Source organism: Periophthalmus magnuspinnatus, chromosome 18, assembly GCF_009829125.3.
Source record: "Periophthalmus magnuspinnatus isolate fPerMag1 chromosome 18, fPerMag1.2.pri, whole genome shotgun sequence".
Classification (NCBI taxonomy): Eukaryota; Metazoa; Chordata; class Actinopteri; order Gobiiformes; family Gobiidae; genus Periophthalmus; species Periophthalmus magnuspinnatus.
The window spans coordinates 7,108,126-7,134,187 of NC_047143.1; the positions used below are offsets into that span (position 1 = coordinate 7,108,126).

The 26,062-nt window shown below is 40.0% G+C and overlaps 1 protein-coding gene across 1 annotated transcript in view; it reads left to right on the forward strand.

Moving 5' to 3' along the window:
* Positions 1-4,344: 4,344 nt before the first annotated feature.
* The window catches only part of arap2 (ArfGAP with RhoGAP domain, ankyrin repeat and PH domain 2), a 155,294-nt gene continuing 133,576 nt past the window's right edge, over positions 4,345-26,062 (forward strand). The window contains exons 1-7 of the mRNA XM_033983754.2: positions 4,345-4,470; positions 8,116-9,059; positions 9,389-9,471; positions 14,750-14,826; positions 15,847-15,911; positions 16,895-17,218; positions 18,164-18,233. Of these exons, the coding sequence (XP_033839645.1) occupies positions 8,296-9,059; positions 9,389-9,471; positions 14,750-14,826; positions 15,847-15,911; positions 16,895-17,218; positions 18,164-18,233 (1,383 nt within the window). The 5' untranslated portion in view covers positions 4,345-4,470; positions 8,116-8,295. The remainder of the gene's footprint in view (positions 4,471-8,115; positions 9,060-9,388; positions 9,472-14,749; positions 14,827-15,846; positions 15,912-16,894; positions 17,219-18,163; positions 18,234-26,062) is intronic.

Here is a 26,062-nt window from a genome sequence, read left to right on the forward strand (position 1 = left end):
ATTTTTGCCCTGTTACATCCTGACTAAAGTTTTTGAGATCAAGCTTTGGCTTCAAGTAGACAAAATAAATACACAAAATTTATAAGAAAAATTATCAAAATATGTATATATATTTTTTTTATCAATATCACTAGATTTAACACTTTAACAAATTAACAACTTTATCAAACTCTGTGTGAAATACCTTTACTTTTTACTTTAAAAGTACATTTTTAAACAGATACTTAATACTTTACTTGTGTAGATTTTTTTCAGGTTACTTGAGTAATTTTTTGTATCTGTGCTTTTACTTAAGTAACAAAATTAAGGACTTCTTCCACTACTGAATTGAATACATGCATGACATATATGTTTAATATGTGGAATAGTACAGGCAAAGCTATAACATTTCAATGGAGACAACCAAGTAGCAGACCACCCACGAGAAAAGTTACACAGTGCACCTTCCACCAATAATTGTCAAACTGTTAAATCACAGTTTGATAGGTCTCGTGCACTGTAGTAGTTTTAGTAATAGTCTACACATAGATGATGTGGTAATTTTACGATGGGCTGCTAATTAGAGTACAATATTAGTAGAAATGATACATTATTCTGTAAAAAAATACTCAACAATTTGCTTCCAGCTCATGTCCCAACCACTGTACCTTCTTCACTTGCACGTCGTCCTTTACTCCCCCCACGTGGCAAATCGATGGTACTACACCCACACATTTCGATAACTTCCCTCCACGCTGTCACTCTGTCAAGGTAGTAGACCGTCAACTTTTTCATGCTCTCCAAAACTTTGCGCCTCCAAACTTTCTCCTCGTCGTCTTTTCCTCTCTCGCTCAAGTCTTGCTCCATCACCACGGTCTCTTCTGCTGCTCGATTCTCATCCACGTCTCTCCCGCCTCTACCTGCTGCTTCCACGCATCCACCCACTCTTCCCTTTCGATGATCCTGGGACACTTTGACAGGTTCTAACCCCCGCACGCGCTCTGTCAACACGTTGATTAGCGCATTATGCAAATCTTCATCCACAATTTGGCGCAGTTGTCCCTCCTCCATCAAGCAAGTTGGCATTTCTTGCACAGAATACACAGCAAGTTGAGTTAACCTTTTTCTGTGTCCAGTTCTTGGCATTGAATATTCGTGCGCATCTCTGGAGCCAAAAAAGGCATTTCAATACGGCTTGCCAGCAGTAAAAGACGTGGTTTCCAAGACGACCCCTGGAGGCGTGTCGAGGACGCACAAAAGCGCAAAGAATCACAGTAAAAGACTCAAAAGTGCTTGTCCTCCTCTCCAGACGTCTCATCCCTCTTTCTATTCTATTTTCTGTCAGTCATTTTACTGCCGCTGCTACGTAAACACTGTTAAACTTATAGTGCAAGTCAAACATGCCAAGCTAGCACTTAGCCAAGAAAGTGTTGCACCCCTGAAATGAACGACCAGACTTACGTTCATTAGTTTTTTTTTCTTTTTTTTTTTTTTTTTTGCAACGTTAATTACAGTTCTCGGCATTTGTTTTGTTTTCTGCCTTTTTACACACACAAAAATCTATTCCCTATATTCTTTTCTGGTTTTGTTTATTACAGTTTAGTTCATACCTGGCGTCTGATTTTCTGTGTAGGTTTGGTCCTCCAACCTCTTCTTCTGCGTTTTTTTTTTTTTTTTATTTCTTCTTCGTGTGACCTTCGCCTTGCCCCTGGTATAAATAGAGTTTGACCGCTGACTCTTCCCTTTTTAAATACAATATTAGGAAGAAGTCAGTCATCTATTGTAATCCCATGATTAAAGTGTGCTTTTGTTATTATTTTTGCTTTTATTTTCATCTGTAATTATATTTTACTTGTATTTAAGTTGATATTGAGCTGTGATGTTGCTCCGTTGGTTTTATTTATTCATGTGAACAAGTGCGGGGAGATGCTAACTCTGTGTATTATCTTCTCTTACAGTATTGGCTGGACCGACAAAAAGCCGCACTTGCTAAACCTGTGTTGTACGTTTGTGAACCAGGTATGTTGTTTTGCCCTTTGTAAATCCAGTATTGGGAAGAGTATTGGCAGGACCGACAAACAGCGGCACACGTTAATCTCATTTTGTACTTTTTTTAACCAGATTGAACGGAAAGTGCCTCCAACAGTTCCCGCTGTGTCTCGTGGCTCGTTATTACGTCACAAACTGCACCAAACTCAACGCAGAAGTCCACCAGACACATATAGGTACAATAAAATTATACAATAAAAGTTATTGAACATCAAATAAAACGGTTTTAGCTATTTAAATGAAATACACGTTTTGAAATCAAGTGTATAACTGATTTTGGAACAGCATTTTCGTATTTTTTATTTTTTTTTAATGGGCACTACAAAAGGAAACAGGTCACATTGTAGGTCGAGAAAAGGCAAGCAGAGCGTGACCACACAGCTAAAATAAGAATACGATGTGCACGATTGCCTGCGGTGGTGTCCTTAAGGCTTGTAGAGCATGACTGTCATACTGTTTATTTAACCACAAAGTCAAAACCGCGTTAATTTCTAATTTTCATGTATCTTTATTTATACCTGCACTAATGCGCGCCCTGTTTTAACACTTTTTTATTGCTAGTTCTTGCACAAATGCAGAAGGACAGAATCTGTAAAGGAACTAAAGCATTTATGAGCTGCACCTGTGCGTTTGTCACTGAGGAATTTGGGTAAACTTTGACCCACAGAAAGTCAGTACTGCTGCACACTGTCGCCCTCGTGTGGTTGTTTCTGCGTATTGTGAGTAGTTTTACTGTAATGACAAGTAGCCTGTAATCAAACTGAGTGCCAACATCTTGCGTAATACTGCTACAGGGTTCTAACTTTCTACAACCACTAAAATGAACTTTTTAACCAGTGGTGGAAGAAGTACTAAAGTGAAAGCACAGATGCCGGAGCAAAAAATGCTCAAGCAAAAGTATCACATGAACAAAATCTAATTAAGTAAAAGTATTAAAGTACCTGTTTAAAAATGCACTTAAAGAGTAAAAAGTAAAAGTATTTCACACACATTTTGAGGTCTAATAAAGCTTCAAATGTAGTGATTTTTATAAAGGTTTGTGTTGAATTTTGTTCATTAGAAACAATCGAATCAGTAATTTTGTTTTAAAGCGGTATATTTTTGTTACCTCATACTATGAACATGTCAAAAATGGCCTCTCTGCCTTCTCAGCAGGTCTAAAACAATAAAAAAAATATATATATATACTTTCACTTTTCAGTCCAGCTAGAAAATGTAGTGACGAACAAAATACACATACCTGCTCTCAAATGTAATGAAATACAAGTAAAAATACTCACTGTAAAATTTCCATAAGTAAAGTACAGATTCCTAAAATGTTTACTTATTACTTTTACTTCATTATATTCCACCACTTTTTTAACTGTAATAACTTGACTCTAATACAGATATTTTCCACTTTATAGCCAACAGGCCCATGTAAAAAATAAATGATTAAACAAAAACATCAGCCAACGTTCAGGTGGTTTGTGCTTTTTCCTCATGTGACAAAACAAGCCCCTGAATCATATTGGCCCATTGCTGTCAAATGAGAATAAAGACCTAATGTCAGACTGACATAATGGTAGAAAGCATAATCACGTTTCCTGCTAACTGGCTTACGTGTGCCGGGCAGAGCGTTACATTCCTGCCTGCTCTGGATGTGTAGCCTTGGGGGCCACAGACTCAAGCTGGGACATGCTAGGACAGCAGCAAACATCACCAAGAGCCTCTACTTTGCTGTGTTCTGCTGCTTTTTAAATGCAAGGGCACACTCTGTACCAAAACACAGGAACTATATAAGTCACTATAGTGTGAAAAAGCAACACAGTGACTGTAATAAATGTGACCAACAGTAAAAAGTAAAATAAATACATCCATAAAGAAAGAAAAGTTATGTTCTACAGTATAAAGCAGAAACCTATAGCCTATAATACTGGGTAGACATAGATACTACATATCCTTGAGCACAACCTGTCTTACCCACTGTCCATTTATTATTTATTTGTTTTTTGTGCTGTTGAGGCCAATACTATTTCATATCATTATCATTATCATATTCTTATAGCACACACTGAACATAACTGAAGATGGAACTTATAAATGTATTTTGTGTGGTCCCTTTACAAATAAATTCAAATAAGACTGGCCTAACGCATATTTTGTGGTAGTTTCTCAAAGACACAGAGCATTCATTTATTCGAGTGGTCCTGATAGATTTATGTAGGCGTGCTTTCTTCACAATCCGGACATTGGGTATCTCTGTGGCATCAGTGAGGGGCCACATGCAGCTCTTGTGCCAAAATGGGCGTGGCGTTGCATTCACACATAGAGAGCGGAAACAACGGTGTCAAACCAGGCAGCCACAAGTCAAACAGTCAACAGAGAGGAGAAGGGGCACGGGACAGCGACAGTGACTCAAGTGACGTTCAAACGCTCATGAACTCTACTCGTTTTCACCCGGTACGTAAAGGTTTGGTCATCTTACCTGACGCACCACGCGTGTTGCGCCACGTTCGTGACCGCATGTTTGTGTTTATGTAGCTGCAGCGGGCGTCAAACTCAAATAAACGAGCTTAAGTGAGGTTTATTTTGGCCTTTAGGGTGTTTAATAGCGTTTATCGAGCTATGAAAATGGTTTGGGAGAAAATAAAAGTTGTAGCCTATGCGTAAAACCTGACTGAATCCCCAAGTTCACAAAAAAATCTGTGAATATTGTCTATTTTCAGTTTTATTTCAGCTGACAGAACAGTGACATTTCAACATAGAGGTCCAATGCATTCTTCAAATGTATAGCCCAGTTCTACTTTTTAAACCAGGAAGCATGTAGGTCTAATAATTATAATAAAATATGGACTTTGTTCAGTTCTTGGCTGCAAGATGGTATGAAGCACATGCGTGTTTGCGTGTAAGGGCGTGCTTTCTAGTATGACTCACCTTTTTGTTCTGTAAAACCATACCTACCCGAGTTACTGAATGGCAAACGCTCCATGCTCACTTGGTACTTGCTCATACACAGCTATTTATCTGCATACTGGACACAAGTGAACTCCCATCCTATTATTTATGGTGTATTTTTAACATGTGTTTAATTAAGTGGGAATGTCAGAGGCATTTGTAGCTTTTCTCATGTCTAAAGATGCTTGTACTTCTAATATTCGCTCATATTTCCTTCATGAGCCTAGCCTGTACACGGTGCATCTCCATTGATCCATGCACACTATGGGATTTTCCACAGGGCAGATGCAGTGGATCAGACACCTAATGCCATGTGCTGTGCTTTGGATGTGTTTTTATGTGCTGAAAGGCAGAAATGTGGAAGGGGCCAGGTCAAATGATAGTAGGCACCAATGTGTGTCAGCGCTAGATGTTAGCCAATCTAGGTCTTTCTGCATGTCAACACAGCCATGCACAGTCCGGCCGGGAACACAATATTGAATTTTTACTGCAGCAATCTATACAGTGGGAAATATTTTAAAGAGGACACATTATGCTTTTGCCATGTGTTTAGTATTAAAGATGACATGTGCAGATCATGAATTTACATTTTGTTCATTGTAAACTGCAATATTGATCTATAGCAGTATTTCTTAACCATAAGGCCGAGGCCCAAAGTAGGGCTGCAAGCACCCACCTAAAGCCCACAAAAACTGCAGAATATAATAACACTTTTTACAGAGAACATCAGGACGCAAGGTGAAAAAGGTTAATAACCCCTGACCCTAAAGCAGCTTCATAACAGAACCGGGTCCATAGACTTCCTCTTGAAAACTGCAGAACTGATAGGACAGTAGCATTTTACTGTAGTGAGTAGCAGATATTATTTTTATTTTTAGGAAATGACTGTCACATTTTTGTCATATCAGTCTGCCTGTATGACCTTCACTCTGAATTTTTTAAACTAATCACAAATGAGTATGTAGCCATAGGGGGACGGTGAAAACCTGAATTTTCTAAGCACTTAGACCTCAAATGCTGAAACACTTGAACGGGCAAAATTTAATCAAAATGTACTGTGAGTAAGCTAATGATGAGGTAACACTATTATAACATAGTTAAAAGCTCAGAAAAGCCAATTTCACATAACATCCCCTTTGTTTTGCAACCACTTAGTCACATAGTTTTGAATAAAGACAGACCCTGAACATGTATTTTCAATGCATATAAAAGGTTTACGATGGCACCCCACTATATAAAAATAGAGAACTCCAGTATATGTTTATGGTTTGTAAATGTCAGTTTCAGTTCTGGCTTTTTATGGTTCAATTAGAATACAGCCTTGGAAGGTATAAACTGCCTGCACTGTTCAGTTAAAGCAGAAGTAGCACTTGAAGCTGTGTGAGGCCAACTGACAAGATGCAGATAAGATGTATGATAGCTATTATGTGTTAAAAATTGAGCATATTTTTGTAGGTTGTTAATTTAAGAAAATAAAAGTGTGAAAAAGTAATTTTAATATGTAAAATGTGTACTTTGCAACTTTTGTGGTTCATCATCTACCGGTTTGTCTCCGTGGATATATTATTGTTTTTTCTGGAATGTCCCGCAATATCACATTAAACATATCGAATTTCCATTTATTCAATTACACATGTTTTTATCCCTCAAAAATACATTGTTAACAGGCATTGTTACTAGGAGTGGGGTTGCCTCTGCACATATTTGACCTATAACTTTGCCTGATGGTGTCACCTGCTTGTCTCTATGGAGAATGATACTTTAGAAAATTCTTGATGCAAAGCAATGACATCTTCATGGAGACAAGCAGGTAGTGGACCCTCTACTAGAAAAGCTGCATAGTGTTCCTTCAAAAGACCCATATTGCACTATTTTTTGATCTATGTTATAATGTTGTTTCCTCATCACAAACATACCTCGAGTTGTGTTTTGTTTCATTCACACGTGTTTAACACAAAAAAACCCTCCACGTTTAAGCCGATTTCTTTTCTCAAACTGAAAACACTCCACTTTGTGATGTCGTGTGATAATACAGGAAGAGCTGAACTGTGTTTGTAAGCTCCATACATCTTCACTAGAATCATTTGCATGATTTTAGCACTAAAATCATGCACCCAATCTCTTCTGAACTAAGAAAGGTAAACCGTATCAGTTAACTTGAAACCTACCAATGCATGACATCACAAGGTGGAACAGAGCATTTTGAGATTACGCAAACATGTGTGAAGGAAAAAACACAACTTCAGGTATGTTTTTGAGGAGGTAACAACATTATAACATGGCTTAAAGCTCACAAGAGTCAATTTAGTGTGATATAGGGGCTTTAAACATGTGCATTGAGAAAACAAAAGTGTTTGTTCTAGCACTGGCATGTTATTTACTCGTACTTATTGCCTGTTGTTTCCTGCATCGTCATGACATACAAAAGAGTGTTGCAAAAAAATTTGCTCAAGTTGGTTTTTCCTATAACACTTGAGTTATCAACTTGCAGTGTTGTTAGACTGTGTGTGACCTAATTAACGTGTTGACTGAAGTGTGACCTCTTAATACCATAATATGTCTAAATTTAGCGTCATTGAATGTACGTTTTCTTAATTAATCGGATGATCTTTTTCCTGCCCGTTAGAAATGTGCTAAAACTTTCCTGTAAATATTTTGGCTAAGGTTCAAGTATCATTAGTAAATTAAAATTAGCCAACAATTTACACTGCATATTTTTGTTTATTTCATTATCCACTTTGCAGCTTATAGTTTTAATTTGGTATAAAACATCAATTTCAATATTTTAAAATTAACCCAAAAAGTTGAGAAATACCACTTTATCTTTTATTATTTTGTTGTCAGATCCTCTCAGCCTTTAATGCAGTTTAAGATGGTATGTTATGTATGTTATGTATGTTATGTATGTTATGTATGTTATGTATGTGAAGCACTGTGGGTAGCTGAAGTTGTTTTGTAAATGTACTATCTAATTAAAATTGAACTGAATATTCTTATTTTGAAGTTTACAGCATAAGTTAAGTTATTTTCCATTTTTAAGGAGCTTTTTTATCATAACGAATATTAAAATTGTGCTTATCTTCAAAATATAATTTACATTATCAATATTTTGATCATTCCTATCTGTAATTTTGTTTTGTTTCTTCACAGGTAATCCAACCAGTCTACTTAAATTTACCAACTGGATTCCATCAGGTCTTCTACTGCAATGTTCCTCCAAAGCTGAATGCAGGGGACGGTTCATGTTGCCATTTCCAGCATCCATAAGAATTCCCGGGATATTCCAGTCGTTCTACTAAAATGAGGTGGTGTTAGCATAACGTTAGCATTATGTCCAAACCCGACCAGGAGATTCAGGAATGGCTCACGAAGCTGCATCTCTCTCAGTATTACATCTACTTTGACCAGGGCGGATACCGAACTCTGGAAGACTGCAGAGAGCTCACCGATGACTGCCTTCTGGAGCTCGGGGTCTTTCCCACTGGTCACCGGCGACGCATTCTCCGCAGTTTGGAAGCTCTGGGAATCGTGCTGAGCGAAGATGAGGAAAATGAGGAAGGACAGCGGCAGAGGAAGCCAGTACCAAACCCGAGACACATATTCAGGGATAAAAAGAGGGGCGCTTCTTGTCAGCATTCCCAAACGAGTGAGAAAGAGGAGTTGGATTTGAAAGGGAGTCTAACTTTGCCGCCCGGTGCAGGACTAGGAAGAGTAAGTGATGAAGATGAAACAGCGCTCGAACCTCCGCAGCCAGCTCCCAGAGATCCAAAAAATATCGGACTCTCTTACACCCCCTGTCTGTCCTTTTCATCAAGCAGTAGCAGCGACTCCTTCTCCATCTCTGAAATACCATCGGATTGGGAAGTGACATCGGAGAACGCCCCCCTTCCCAATACGGACCCCATGGCCTGTCCCTCTGAAGTGGGCCAAACGCTGTCAGAGGAAGGTTTTCCCTGTGAAATGGTGGAGAACTCCATTTATGAAGCTGGTATTTCGTTGCCTCAAGGTCCTCGCCTAACTCGCTCCTATCGCCTGAGGCACCGGCCCGTCCCGGAGATCCCAAATGTAGTTGTCCCAGACCTTATAAAGGACAGGTACATGGAGAAGCTTATCATTTTTTTGTGCTAGTCGTCCACTCTATTAAAGCTTGTACAGTTACTCAAAAATCTTAAAGGTAATTTCATCAGAAGTGAACTCATATAATACAAAATAATAGCATTGATAAATAAATAGTTGTTGTTTTGAAATCACAAAGCCTAGCCCTAGAATCTATATCAATTTATAAGAAGATGTATTTACTGTATTATAATTATAAAGTCTACATACAAACTTTTATAAACTTTTCAACCTTTAAAATCTTAATTCATTGGCTTGTATGCTCCACGCGTGATTTTAACCTAACAACTTCCCTCTCCCTTCTCAGGAGCGCACCACTGACGCAAGCTCCGAGTCCCGAACACCTAACGGGCTCCGAAGGTCCCACTGGTGCAAACGGCATACAGAAAGGTACACACAGTCTTTCAGCCGCGCGCGCTTCATCTCCACCATGAATATTTCATTTGGCAGCGGAGTCTGTGTCGGCGGTGCTGTTGTTTGCCCGGATGAAAGCGGGTGGGGTGAGGGGGTTGGGATTGGTCGTGCGGGTACAGGGAGGAGGGGGGCGTGGGCGGGGCTGGCAGCCGCGGCGTGTCGTGGGAAACGCTGTGCACCGTTTCAAGAACACACCTCACAGGGAATAGACACTCTCACATCTTGTCCCTCGGCAAGACCTTGGCGTGTAATTCTGTCGCCCAGCTTCCCAAAGTTATATTTTGTTATTCGATAAACTTTTTCTAAGAACTTGCAGGCTTGTTATATGGCTAAAGTAAATATGTTTTAAATTTCTATTTTCTGAAATATAGGAATTTCTAACAATTTTAATAATTACTTGAATTCACAATGATTTTGTAGTATTTTTGGAAAGGTCAGATGTGACCCTTATGGATTTTTTGTGACATTTCTGAATGATTCTGGGTAAAATTAAACTTAATATGCCAATGAGCTAAAGGTCCTATATTACACAAAATGTCTTTTGTGAACTTTAAGCTTTATGTTATAATGCTGTTTTGTTTTGTTTCATTCACACATGTTTGAGTAACTCTTTCTTATTAGTCTGTCTACATCTCCAAAACTCAGAATGCTCTGTTCCACCTTGTGATGTCATGTAGTGGTTGTTTTCAAGTTAACAACTACCTTTTTAACCTTTAGTTCAGTAGGGGACTGTAATTATCTGAATGATTCTCATGAAAGTGTATGGAGTTTAAAAACGCAGTGCAATACTTCCTGTATTATCACATGACATCACAAGGTGGAACTGAGTAATTTTAATTTGAGAGAAGAACTGCCTAAATATGCAGGGTCTAAGTGTTAAACATGTGTGAATGAAACAAAACACGACTCCATGTATGTTTTTGATGAGTAAACTGTTTTAGATAGATCAGAAAACAGCGTAATATGGCAAAGAAGTAAGAAGTGCACTGTGTAATGTAGTAGTGCTGCAATAAAAACACCTGTGATGTGTTTTTATTGCTCAAAAAGCCCACATTCTTACAGTAGGTAGGCCTGTCCAGAGATCTGACCTGTAACTTGGCCTGATCTCCCTGAAGAAAAGCAGATGGCAGACACTCAGAAAGGTTAAATAGTGTGTAAGTCCATCGAGTAAATCAGTCTAGTCCAAACTACTCCAAATGAGTTTTTTCAGATTGAAAGCCATTTTAACTGTTCTAGCTGTTAAATTTTTGCAGTGTAAGCCATAATCTTCCTTTCAATTTTGTTTTATTTTTCATTTTATTTTAATTGCGTCCCACTCAAGAACATCATTAGTCTTCTTGATGAGCTGTGTCTGTGATCTTATAAATGAACTGCTTCTGGCTCATGTTTTTATCATCTATATCAACATTATTTCTACTCTTAATCTCCCTTAGCGCTGCTTTTTGGCTCTCTCCCTCTTGCTTGTTCCGTGTACCTTTGCTGCAGCGGTCTCCCGGTAGAGACTGTTTTTCCAACTTTTTCCTCTGTGCGGAACCCGAGCGGGAGAGAAAAACTACAGAAGAGAAAAGGCAAGACAGCAAAGTTGGACTGGGAGGAAGGAAGAGGAGAAGGATGCAAAACAGGCAGGAAGACAGCGGAAAACGGAGCCAAGATGGTCCCCAGACTGGGAATGGGGAGCTCCGCTAGCAAGTAAAGTCTCTGCAGTGAGGGATAGAAAGGAATTATTTGACGTATCGTTTTTATATATTCATATTTGAAGAGTTTATTCCAAGTGGGATTAAGAGCAGGGTCCCACCGAAGCACAGTTTTGTGGTTCTATTCGACAGAAAGAATATTAATTGTGTGCTCCCATTCACAACGCTGTTTAGTAGTGAAAAATTGGTTAGCAGTTTTTATACCACCCACAAATGGAATAATTTACAAAGACTTTTATGATTGAACTCAATATTTTCTTTCTCACAACTGAAGTCCAGAGTGTCTAATATAATATGCCATGCTGTAAATGTAAGTGTTTTGTTTCTTCTTGTAATTGGGCCATAACTATAGGCCTAGATTGATCCATGTAGAACTTAGATTTGACCTGGAAATTGATAAGGAAATGTTGGAATTGTGACAAATATTTGAAGGTGATCGGACTAAACGCTGAAAACAAAATCATTGGCTTCGAGATTAAACTCTTCAAATCTTTAGTGTTGTCATGACAAAACCGTTTCAAACTCGATTTCGATACTAAGGAATACACTCGATACTCAATAGAATGTGATGTGCAAAATTAAATTGTAGTACTTTCTGACATATTATCATGTTGCCTTATATCTGTGTAATCCCTCAGTCGTCCAGCTCGGTTTCATAGTGATCCATTGGCGTATAGTCTGTGTGATCTTATACTTGTTCGGCTACAGCTCAAAATCTGTCCTGTGAATGTGACTTTTGTAGTATCGATACCTGCTCAAATGAGTATATAGTTTCGACACAAGTTTTGGTATTGATGAGTATCTTGGGCTATGAGAGTCTGAATATGAGCAGATACAAAACCTCAATAGCAGAGGGGAAGAGGACCACAGCTTCAGTCGTGATGACATTGGGGTGGGTTGGGCAGGGGTCCTACAGTTGGACAGTGCAGTACAGTGATGTGATGGTGCACGCAGAGAACGCTTCAGGCCTGAAGGTCACTGAGAGATGGGGATTGATTGTTCTTATGTGGGACGTAGACCTGTCATCTATAAACTGACCTCTTACCTCAGTTTGGTTATATGATATTCCCAAGTAGCATAGAGTTGAGAACGTATATTATCATATTGAGAATAATTATAGGGATGGGCCGATATGGATTTTTTTTTTTTTAGCCGATACCATTACCAATACCCCCATCCATTTTCTTCCACTTCTCCGGGGCCGGGTCACGGGGGCAACAGTCTAAGCAGGGACTCTCAGACTTCCCTCACCCCAGACAAGTCCCCAGACAAGTCCTGCCCGGAACACCTCCCTACGGAGGCATCCAGGAGGCATCCTGAACAGAACCTCTCAGCGGGTTCCACTCAACGTGTAAAAGCAGCGGCTCTACACTGAGCTTCTCTCGTGTGACCAAACTCCTCACCCTATCCCTAAGGGTACCCCCAGCCACCCTATGAAGGAAACCCATTTCGACTGCTTGTATATGCGATCATGTCCTTTCAGTCATTACCCAGAGCTCATGACCATAGGTGAGGGCAGGAACGTAGATTGACCGGTGTCTTTCAACTCAGCTCCTTCTTTACCACAACAGTCTGATACAGTGGGCGCATCACTGCAGATGCTGCACCAATCCGCCTGTCAATCTCTCGCTCAATCCTACCCTCACTCATGAACAAGACCCCGAGATACTTGAACTCCGCCACTTGAGACATAGACTCACCACCCACCCAACCATGACCGATACTAGAATCGATATTTGTAGATACCGATACTCGGCCTTTAAAATCTATTGCGAGACCCACACCTTTATCTTAAGTGGAGATAAAGAACTCAAATTAACTATTTACTTTGGTAAAAATAATAATTAAATGTATTTATCTGGGATATCAAATAAGTAGTAACAAGTGTAAACATACACAATATATATAACGCTGTTTTACTTCCATTTTGACTCACTAGTCTTTTCAGAAAGGGTAGACAGAGAATGAGGGAAGTGAAAAAAATATCTGTAATGGCCAGTACCAACATCGAAGAATATATCTGATCTATTTGCATCCTCTTTCTGTCAATGTCTTGGAGGAAGGTCTAGTAGTATCCCATCTTTTTGTCACTTTTTGAATTCTTATAACAAAAGATGTACTCACCATTTTAATTTTACATGTCTTCCAAAAATGCAATTTCTATACTATCTCATAGACAATATATCACCCTTCTCTAATTATATTACATGTATGCTCTGACATCCTGGTGTCTGGATGTAGACTTGACTTGGATTAGATTTCTCACAGGATTCATTGGCTTGCACGTCTTAAGTCCTCCCTCCATGTTTAAAGGCCTTTGTATCTTGTCTCTTGTCATGTGCACTTGTGTGTGCGTGTGCTCCACCTCACAGCACTGTCTTCTCGCCCTCTCAGTCCCCAGGAGAGGACGCTGTCATTTTTCATGCTGACAGCCAGTAGCCCACGCAGGGGTGGTCGGGAGTCTCCAGACTTAATAGTGTCTGGCCCCAGTCTCTCCTCGTCCTCTTCTCCAGCTCACCAACCTCCAGAGGTGGAAGTGGTTCTCCATTTACATTAGTTGTAAAACATATAATTATGGTATAGTGTGATTTGGGCGAAAAAATACATTAAAAGTGTTGAATAAAAGCTTTTTTTAATTATAGATGTTTTTATTGCACTGAAAAACAAAGAAAAAACATGCATCCTTATTGTGTGGTCTTGCATTTCCACAAACCTGACTTATTTGACCTACAAGAGCGTCTCCTCCTGCTTGTTTCCACGGAAATGCTGTTCCTTTGGCTGTAATATTCCATAGTATGGCATAAAATGTGCCCATCTCCATGGAGAATTTTGCAAAGAATGGTTTTGATTTTCTAGTTCTTCTCACAAATGGAATGGCATGTGGTAATACAGGAAGTGCTCCAGTGTTTTTTTAACTCCCTAAACCTTCACTAAAATCATTTGGATAATTTCAGCTTTGGAATTGCCAATCTCTACTGAGGTAAAGGTAGAACGTAACTATTAACTTGAGAACTGCCACTTCATGACATCACAAGGTGGGACAGAGCATTTTGAGCTTTGGAGACATACACATATTAATAATAAATGATTTCTCAAACGTGTGTGAATGAAACAAAACACAATTTCAGTCATGTTTCTGAAGAGGTAACAACATCCTAACATGGCTTAAAGCTCACAATAGTCAGTTTTGTGTAATATAGGACCTTGAAGTCCAGTACTTTCACTTTTGTACTTCGTTACTATCCTCCCCCTGCCAACCACCAATCCCCCAGTAAGATCCAAGACAGAGAACTGGCCTTGGCACTGTGCTCGGATCAGACCGAAAACATTCCCACTCCCAGTTGGCACGGGGATAAGCATGCTAAACATTTAATTGGTTTACTGCGCGCATGGATCAAGGACTGGCGCGTTTTCCCACAAAGTAGTTAGAATCAAAGGCAGCTAAACATTGATTTAAATTTAAGTATAACAATCCCTTTACCTCCACATTGAGGAATTCACGCTGCAAGTTTCAATGTCATCACAAAACCACGATTTTCTTCCTTTTGTGTCTTTTTTAGCTCAACTTCAAAGAACATTGACGCCTATTGTTCCCTACGGAGAGACGTTCCTGTACAATACTCCTGATAGCATTCCGGTAAGGCCCTGACAGTGAACAGCGAGAATACATTTTTACATTGTAACACTTAAGGCTGCAGTCGACTTTAGAATTCTTGGTTGAGTAAAGCCATGTTCTGCTGATGGCTTTGTTGACTGAAAAGGGGGCATGGCGATAGCTCTTGAAACTATTACGTAGCTCTATGTATCTGACCCAAACCATACTCAGGGCTACACCATGAGATGCAAGGGAGTTCATTCAAAAACTATGTATGCAAAAGAAAATGATGTATTTAAACTTCACTCAGTCACTAACGTCTCCTTTCTGTTGTTGTACTGGTTATTATTATTAGTTTGCTTTGATTTATAAAAGACAAGTACAAAATTTGGCCAACTACGACTCCAATTATCAAGCGTGTTTTCAGATATGACGCGTTTGGCAATGACATATATCAGCCTGTCACAATAACGGCTGGAGCAATATCTTTTGGAGCTTAGTATTTATCGTGTACTCTGTTTTGCATTATTAGGTAGCTTTTGTTATTTTCTTTTAGAGCTGAGCTGTATCGGGTTGTACAATTAACCATTTGGGATCCACACTTCTATAATACTTAATGAAGGTGTGAGTTTGGTCATTGATGAATCTTCCTGTTTTCAGATGGGTGTGACTGACAGATGGATTAGCCAATCAGGGACACACATGATCTGTCCATATCAAAACAAATATGGCTGATTACAAGGAAAAAAGAATATATCTGATAATAGTTTCAGCGTGATGGTAATGTTCATTTCAAAAACTGTTTCCTGGGATTGTCCTGCTTTAGGGTTACTGCATCGCTAAATGTAAAATTTTGTGTAGCAATAAATCACACTTCAAAATGAGTCATCGTGACATTGCTAGCCACATAATGCATAGAAGAAATTGTGCTTGTTTCACGGTGTCCCCTGAGGTTAATAGAAATGTCTCTAAAGTTAGCATACCCTGCTGCACCAACATAAGTGATTGACTGGGAGATGGACACTCTTCTTGTCTGATACTTATCTGTGTTCTACTCCATAGGACCAAGGTGATAAAGAAGGGGAGCAGAAAGGTTTAAAAGACAAGATAAAGCAAAAGAAACTAAGGTAAGTTTGTGTGTTTGACCTTTGCTTGTAAAAACACCTGAGAGCAATGCAATCCAGGAAAACATATTTGGGGATTTGAGTTATAATGTGGCATTTTATTTAAACTATTGTGAGGTTTTCAATTTTTAAATTATCTGGGCTGAGACTCTCTTTATCAGATACCCTTACACCTATTTAGTCGCTCGCATCCTCTTAAGTGGTATTAGCAGTAATATCTAGACTGTATAAAAAAGTGAACAGAGAGAGTATCACGTCACCCATAGTGTTTCGCTCCAGTCAAATAAATGTCATCGAGGGTAGGAGCTATGGGGCGAATTTGGAGCCGAGTTCCATATTTGGAATTCCGACCACGAGTAACATAGCAACCAAAGAGCCAATCCAGAACGAGGCTGTTGAAGGTGACGCCTACACCCGCTGTTGGTTTTGTTGGTCTGTTATTAATGTTGATATCTTGATTTACAGACACAATAGAAAAATAAAAATGCCAGGATCACGTAGAGTGGGTTAACACAAACATTTTAAGACCAAAATGACAAGCCTGACAGCAGCAGTTACGGAGATGGCGGCAACAGTTTTTTAATAGAAAGTGAACTGGAGCCAGAGTCGATGGAACTTGAAGCGCATTTCGAATGTGGCGGCTAGCAGATTATCTATGTCCATTTGTATATACGGTGTGTGAGTAATATCCAATCAATATAGGTACTATATCATACTTATGCAGTTATGAAGTAAACGTAAAGTGAGCAAATATAAATCTTAATTATCACTCCATTCATTTTATAATTTCACACTACATGATACAAAAATTGAGTATGTAACATTTTGAGTACTTCTCCTGTTCAGAATGAAAAAGCAGATTTGCAGATATGAGCCATCCTCAATATATTACAGCTTGTGTCATCCCATTTAGTCATGATTGTAAACCAGTAGGAGTATGCTTTGTTTAAAATGGTAAAATACTGAACATAGATTTTGTGCTTCAGGAAAAAGGCGATAAAAGACAAAGCCCCTCCTCCTCCTATCCCTGGACATGACATGGATGACTATTCAACAGTGGAAGAATGTGCCCACATACTGTCCCATTCCAGCCTGGATCATGCTGTAACTGGGACCAGTGAAGACACCAGTGCTCCTCAGGATGACTCCATGTTGACAGTGGAGTGTGATCTGTACTCACGGGCTGGAGACGCTCTCGGAGGGACAAATGCCAGCCCCCTGCCCGATATCTCCCCTTACGCGTGCTTCTACGGGGCGCCCAAACGTGAGGTGTATAAGGCTGGTTGGGTGGACAAGTTGTCACCTCAGGGGTAAGTTAAAGTCATAAATTTGTCAACTAAATCTGTAGTGTATTTTTATTTTGTACTTTTTATTTAGTTTTTGTCAGGAAAAATATGATACAATTTAGTGGTAATAAAAAGGTTGATTTAGTGTTTAGTTGAACTGTAAAGGTGTGCTATGGGTGAGCTTTTAACCAGTAGTGGATGAATTTGTAAAGATACTGGACAAAAATGAACTCAAGTAACAGTAAAAGCATCACATGAAAAAATCAACTAAAGTAAAAGTATTTAAGTATCCATTTAAAAATGTATCTTAAGAGAAAAAAGTAAAAGTGTGAAATAAGTGTAAATTTTGTGATATTGATTAAAAATGATACATATTTTGGTCAACTGTAGCAATCAATTTTTTAATTTTCTCATGAATTTTGTGTATTTATTTTTGTTTGGTCAAAGCTGAAGCTTGGACTCGAAAATTTTATCAGGATGTTACTATAAACATAGTAAAAATAACCCCTTACTTTTTACTTTTCAGTCCAGTTGTAATGGAGTAGAATATACAGAAGGGATACAGTAGGGAAGTAAAATGAAAAAGTATGTACTATAAAATGTACTTAAGTAAAGTATATATACCTAAAAATATCTAGTACTTTATTACTTGTACTTTGTTACCTTCCACCACTGCTTTTTAAAGTATAGGAATTAGTATTCTTGATTGAGTCCAGTCTATTCTCAATTCTTTCTGTATTCTCCTTCACCACCTGCTTTGCATGGAGTTGGCAAAAAGCCCTGAGCTGTTGAATATTCAAATTGAAAGTGGCCATTTGTTTTGATTATGCTAATTGACAGATGTTGGTACAACTCTTGACGCTAATGAATGTGGCACTCCTGATAAAATGCTATAAGCAGCCTTTCTCTCCATGACATTTATGACCTGTCCACTCGAAGTGTGACAAAATATTCCCTTGTCTCTTCCAGAAAACGTGTTTTTCAAAGAAGATGGGTACGGTTTGATGGTGAATCCCTGGCCTACTATAACAATGAAAAGGTAACTGCCCATTCTATTGCCTACCCAAGAACAAAAGTACAAAAGGGTCTTGACACAGTGAATCTCAAAAGGGTGGAAAATTGCAATATAATGTACAATAGATTACATGCTGCCATTTGGTTGTTCCATGGAGATGTTATTGCTGAAATGTTCCTCAATCTTTCATCGCATCTCAGCAGTATTTTGGAAAAAATGCATTTTTTATGTGAGTGCAACCACCTCTTGTCATGACATAGAAACATGGCTTGTCGGTGTAACCTGCTTGTTTCAATAGAGATAGATACATTTAATGCCAAACTGTTGAACATTCCAGGCAAAACAATAACATCTTCATGGAGACAAGCAGGTGACAAACCCTCCACCAGAAAAGTTACATAATGCACCTATAACTGAAATGCATATTTTATTATTCTTCTGCCGTTTGATTTTCATTTTTGAACATTCTGGCTTCAAAATGGCTGTTAGTTATTCATAAATTGGCTATCCATTAATCAGGTCAACCAGGGCCAGGAGTTGAAATTAGGAATAAATGAATAAATAAAATATCCTAATGCTTATTTACATGTAACAAAGCGTGCCAACTCGCACCTGTATGTATGGCCCGCTCTCAGCAAGAACCTACACGCGCTCTCCAGAGGTCAGATTGCTGTCTTATCTAGTGTTTGGTGCCTCCTCCTTTCCTTTGTCATCATCATTAGCCTGGCACTGTAAAGAACGGGGGCAAGGACGGAGTGACAGAACTGCACGCACCATGAGCCAGCTGACTGTGCCCGCCCAGCCGCACACTAAAGCACATCCATGTTGGCACCGCACCAAGAGAGAGAGGGAGAGCGAGAGAGCCAGGAGCAAAAGCAAGACTCTTTTTGCCGTCCTCAGCGTTTCCCCTCTTCTCGCTCTCTTTTTTTTTTCTTGTACATGTTCTCCTCTTCATTCCCCTTTGCTTTGACAGTTAAGTTTAAATTTTCGCTTAGCGTTGCCTGCCTCGTCATCACACAGAGAGGGGGGTTAGGTAAGGGAGCAGCTTGGGAAATGGCTAGGAAGCAGATAAAGATGCAAACATTACAGCTTTTAACCTCTGACTGTGTGACTTGGAAGATGATTTTCACAAGTTTAGGATTTCATGTTGAATATATTATGTTTTATATTTGGCTTTTGGCTTGGCGTATAACTGATATAACTGCAGGGATGAGATGTCCAGTGGTACCTAGCTACAGTCTTATTATGCTCCAGAACCAAGAAATTTAATCATGATAGCGATTCAGTCATTTTTTTCTTTTACTGATAGGATTGGCTAAAGACCTTTTGACCGTTTCAAAAGTATGTGGACTTTGTGTGGACCTTACGGTTATCAGTAAGATTCTGTCTAATGCTCAGCCCATAAGCCTACAGACGCAGGATCCAAAACACGCAGGATACAAAACAATACACCAGAACTTCACAAACCTGGTGCGTGGTGATGTGTAGTGCTTTCATTAGCGAAACACATGCCGATTATGTTACAATAGCACACTTCCACAAAGGAGAGTGAGCAGTCAAAAACAAAAGTGAAACTTACTAAACATGTTAATACACTGTTTGCAGCAAATGGACTTATAACAATAAAAGGTAACATGGTGATCTAAATGTGTTATGTGTTAGGAATTAATACCCTGTAGATGTGTACTACCCCTCTCTAAATGGAAGTGATTAAGAGTGAATTATTTAAGTCTGAGTTTAAGAGGAGAAGTAAGAAGAAGGCTTTTAAGCTTAGAGTTGCCAGGCAGGAGGTCCAGAAAGAGACCAAATAGGAGACTTCTGGAGGACCTGAAGTAAGTTTGTTTGAGTAAAAAAAAAAAGAAAAAAGTTTTGTTTTGAGAACTTAATATTGTATGCTCCAAGAAGTGGACTATTGTATTCAATGTTATGCAAATTATCCCCCAGTACTGTTACTCACTAAAAGCTGTAATTCCACCTCTTGTTGTGGACAGATGCATGGCCTGTATGTGGTTAAGTACATGTTTTGTTTCCCACTTAAACTGCGTCCGTTCCAAAAGTCTGTGAGTGCTATAATTTAGTGTTCCCAGAGCTGCTAACCTGCCATAATGTGCCCTGCCCCGGTGTTGTGGCTAATGACCGTGCTATAGCTGCCTGTGCCTTTTCTGTTTGTGTGTGCCATGTTTGTGGACGCTGACCCCGGCACACCCTCGCTGGGCCTCTGTGTTTCTGCTGCAGCAGCTCTGCACAACATCACAATCAATGATGTGGGACCTGTCTGAAGCCTGCTCGTTAATCACTTACTAATTATAGCCCGCTGCTCTCTCTCTCCCCCCTTCACTCTCTGCGTTTTCTCTTTGCATTGCCTTATTTATCAGGACATGCTCTGTGGGGAGGCCAGCCAGTCAGCACTTTTACTTTGTGTCACTGTCAGTGGAGGCATGGTAGTTTTTGGAAAGATGAAAGTTTGCGTGTGTATGTACTTTTGTATGTGTGTGTGTGTGTGTGTGTGTGTGTGTGTGTGTGTGCGGTTGGGTGACATAGACTGTTGTGTAGAGTTTTAGAAGTCATCCAGACAATGTGACTCTCCCCTTTGAGAAAGCGCGGGGCTTTATCATGTTTTGGGTGAGTGGAGAGGTCGAGCACAATCTCCCTGTCAGCCCTGCTTTGTGCGGCCAGCTGAGGCCTGCCTCCTCTACACAGACTGTGAGGCTTTCATGGACACAGCGCAATGCTTCGCTATAGAGACTCAACTATAGGCGTATATTACTGTATGTTATCTGTGAGGATAGTTTATTTCACTCAAGGGCACATGATGTCCTTTACTATTACTACATTGTATTTCCACTTTGTGATATTTTTTACATAGTTCAGCTTAACAATGGGCAATGTAACTTTTCTGATGAAGGGTGCGCTACCTGCTCCTCAAAGACGTTATTCACCTTATTCTGGAAATTGACCGAGGGTGCCGCCAACGTCATTTGGGTTGTATTATTTTGCATAGGGTTGCTGATTTTGACCTAAAATAAGTTCTATAGGGACTACAATGGTGTTTTAAAGCCTCCTAAAGAATCACTGCAGTGTTGACTTGTTGATCACATGAACACAGAACATATATCAGCCAGTGTAGTATCAGTAGCATTTAGAGGCAAAAGTGGGTGAGGCGGAATAAGGTCAATCCATTAAACTTTGATCTAATTCCATGGAAACAAGTAGGCGATGCAAGCAGGCAAAGTTAGAGCTTAGATCTGTGGAGAAGTCAATCTGGAGAACGCTACTTTTTCAAGGTTTGTTTTGCAACAAATACGTAATTTAGTGTTACAAATACACAAAAATAACATTTCAAGTGAAACAACATCATCTTCATGGAGACAAGCAGGTGGCGGACCATAAATCAGCAAAATTGCATAATGCACCTTTTAAGATGATACTCTTTTCTGGTGTTGCCATAGTTACGAGTACCGTATGTAGAAAAAATGTAGTGTGAGCAGCTCTTTACTATTACTATTTAATGACTTAAGCAAGTTGTGTCTGATACTCAATAAAACAATAAAACCATCCCTCCCTCCGCTATTGCTTCAACTTTAGGCACCCCCAAATCTCTCCAACAGCCTAAAATCCCAGTGGCTCGGTCTGGCCCAGAAAACCCTAATCGCACTTAATCGCCATCCCAGCGTGAAGGTCTCTGTCCGTGGTGATGTCATTGGGGTGCAGCGGGGGTGGCGTGGGAGAGCACCCTGATCTCCTGTCTCACTTGTGTCTCTCCGTACGCCTCAATCCACTGCGGTTCATCAAACTCCCCTTTCGCCCGATTTCGTCAACACGGGCTTTGAATTCTCCGAGATCTTCTCCTTTGGGTGCTGCTGTGTGGTGTCATGGGTGTCTGCGTTTGCGCGTGTGTGTTTGTGAAAAAATAAAAGTCCAAAGCTTGTCTGGAGGTTGGAGAAGTCTCACTGGGATGAAGAGATGAGAAAGAGGAGAGGGAGGAGGAAAAGAGGAGAGGTCTGGGCCAGTAAAGATGAGGTTGGGGGTTGTGGGATCAGTCCTTAGTGCATCCGTCCGTCTGTCTTGATTGTGTGCCTTTGTGTCTGCGTGCCTCTGGAAAGCACTTTCTAGCCTGAGCCTGAAAGCCCCGGTGCTTACTGCCTCTGCCTGTGTCTCCCATGGGTGCCACTGATCCTTACTGTAGCACCCGAGAGTGACTCTTTCAAAAGAAGCCTCTCTCTTTTACTCTGATTCATTTCCAGCACCAGAACTCCAAAATATAGCTGTCTTTAAGAGCATGTATTTCAAAACTGAAGTAATTTATTAAATGGGGATTTTAAATATGATGTTTGTTGTTTCTCACCAAGGTTACTGTAATCAAGCTATTAATATGTGACTGATGCATGCACGAGTGGAGTTTTGTAGTATTTCACTGTATGCTTTCATTCACCAATCGTTTCCGTTCAGTACAGGTCTATTAAAGGTTCACTATGTAACTTTTCTGGTGAAGGTTCCACTAGCTTGGTCCCCTTGGAGGTGTTATTGCTTTGCTTGTTCAAATACAAGTTTTATTGTTAAAATTTGCCTCGACAAGTATGAACTGTTAAGTGAGCAGAGTCACATCTCCACAGATCTGACCTGTAACTTAGCCTGATGGCACTTATTTTAATGCTATACTGTGAAAAATTCAAGGCAACGCTACAACATCTCCATGAGGACACGCAGGTGGCAGACCCTCCACCAGAAGAGTTACATAGTGCACCTTTTATGAATGATACTTGTCACCTTTCAGTCGTCGTGGAAACACATTTTCTTTTATGGTTTGCCATTTCATAGCTGGCATTCTCACACTTGCCCTTGTCATATCATTAGAAACACTTCCATTGAAGCACTCCACTTTCAGAGAGCATTCTATATAGTTCTCAAGACTCCACTCTCTGAAATGCCTCTCGTCTCAGCTGCAGTTCTGCTTCTTACCACTTGGTGTCCTTATACCTCCATTGAACGCGGGTCTGGCTCTTAACATCCTGCTGGTAGTGTAGTTCTACCCTCCTCCCTGCTCCCATCGCTACACGGAACCTCTATTATTGTAGGCTTTAGCTCAATTGCGCCGACTTAATTGTTTCCTGAAGTTTTACTGGGTTGCCTTTGAAACCAAATGAGGGACAGTTATCCAGACACGACTGGTTGTCTAAAGTGCTATAGAAATAATACTTTTACATAGGGTGTGGTTGTGGGCGAGAGGGGAAAGGGTGATGGTAAGTGTGAGGATAAATTAGTAAAGAGTTGTTGGCATGGCGATATGTGTCAGGTGTTCTACTTATTGCAGAAAAGGAGATGGTCAGGCCTAGCTGCCTTCTTGGCAATCCAACTGTTTTTGAATATTTATCACAGCTTTATTTGCTTTGGAGTTATTATGTACAATTCAATCAGATTTACTTTGTTTATCTTGTAATCTAATTTAATCTATGCAGCACAATTAGGTTATTAGATTTGCAGCCATAAGCCATTTTCACACACACAATGCCACACGGCTTTTCTCCAGACATTATCCCGACGACCCGTTTGTGTGAATGCGTGCGGCAACCTTGTACTCTCCAGACAGTATACGGCGTTTAACTGCGGCGTGCACCAGCTGTGCCAATCAACTCAATGGGCGTGTCAAAGCAAAGCGCACATACGAAGAGACAAAGACAGCCAAAATTACTCCTGACCAACAAGTAGACGAGTCACGACACTGGAGCCGATGGAGCAGCCGATGCAGAAATCCAGTGAACGTAATGTTGCGTAATGATGTGAGCTATCACCAGGGATTTGAGAAAACGCATGATTCACTTTATTTATTTATTTAGATATTTATTGCTAGACCTGATACATTTGAATTTATTTATCCTGTTTAATAGGCTATTGAAAATTGTAACCAGAGTCCCAATTCATTTTTTGATGCACCGCCATGACAAATACAAAAAATAGTTTAGTTTAATTTTATTTAAAAGACCTACCATAAAACTAACTAAACTTTCCCCAAATTATTGAACTTTTTTAGTTTTAATAATCCATTTTACACAGTGCTGATTGTGAATGTGTAGGCCCTAGGTATAGCTTATATCTAATAAGCCAAGTCTACTACACGCACAAGTCTACTACACTCCCCACACAATCAGCGTCATCCACAGCTCAATCGTATTTCGTCAGCTGAAGCGTGCGCACAAACGGCCCGGGAGACGTGTGGAGAAACTCGGGCTAAGCTTTCAATAGTAACTAGTGTGCGGCCGAGTCCGGGACACACTATGGACAACTGCACTACTTCTTTTTACACAGAAGCTGCATGGGGTCTTCATTGATAGGTTTTTATGGTTCAGTTTGCGCTTTGATTGGCACATCAAAAGTCTTAGATCAATAACAGCTTCATGTATATTATATCTGTCTGTCTGTGTCTGTGGGAGCAGTTGTTACAGCACAGTGTTTTCACATCTTTGCCTCCTCCCCACATGGCTCTTTTACCAGGTGTGCGGATCTGTAAACGCCCAACAGCCTACTTTGACTGTGTGTATGAAATTGTCGGGTCGTGATCCTGATTCTCCACATTTTGTGCAGTGGCGGTGTGTGAAAATGGCTATACAGTGTAAAATCCAACACATTCCACCTACCTGGGGGAACATAAGACATCGCTTAGGTCATAATTTTACATTTGTTCATTATAAACTGCTATACTGATCTAAAACAACATAATAATAGAAATGGATCCACTGATTTCCTGTACTTCCCGAGCCTTTGAATTGCTCTCTAACTTCGCAAAAGGGATAATGAGGTTACACGATAACCTTGTGCTACTATATATGGATAGCTTAATAATTGATTTCAAGATGCCCTGTTGTGTTTTACAGTGTACCGTCTTCCCCATCACAGTATTTACAGATACACAAACTCACAATTAAACAGCTCTTTTCCAGCATGACCCCAAAACTAGAATTAAAACAATTAATTACCCGTGCGCTCGTATAATTATCTCCACACCGGCACAATCCACTCAGGCCCACACACCATCCTCACCTTCTGTTGTCTAAATTTAGAGACAGATATTGGTGTAAGACTCCCGGGGAGAGAGGCGCAGAGCTCAGTCTGTCACTAATTAGGTTGAGCACTTCTTGCCATTGTTAACACATAGGTCTAATATGAGAACGCCCTCCCACTGACCCTCGCAGGCACACCCACGCCACCCCGCTCCACTATATGTTCCGCCTTGTCCGTTTGCATCTTTCTATTGTAGAACTGGACCATCTTTCCAATTTTTGTTCGCCCAGTCCTCTCCTTGGCCTTTGACACAAACCTAATTTTTCTTTTTTCCATTACACAATCGCCCTCACTAGCTCACTGACTGGTATTTTTGGCCCTACAGTCTCTAGAAAGCTGCTTTTGTGCATGGCAAGGTCAGTAGCTTAATTATAAACGGCAATAGCAAGTCATAAGTTCATCTTTTTTATTCTGTATTTTCCTCTTCTTTCCTCTGTCAGACACGGAGGCGTTGGTACAGTACAGTGCTCTGTGGCATTGTGCCTGCAACAACGCACAATTAAAATTCAGGTCAAGTCCGACGCTGAGCCACACAGAGAAAAGTCTGTTTTTTACACTTTGCGATGATAATGACATTATTGTCATGAATAATGTAATGTTGGCACCGATGTACGCTTTTTGAACAACCCAGTGACTTTCAGCATAATGTGCTGCTTTTCACTCCAGTCCCTCGCACCACAATACAGCCCCCGATTATCAAGCCATATTTGAAAGTCACTGAGCTACATTCTTTCATATTTTTACATTTGGTTTGGTTTTGAATACTTATTGTTGATAAAAGCAACAGTACTTGAGGG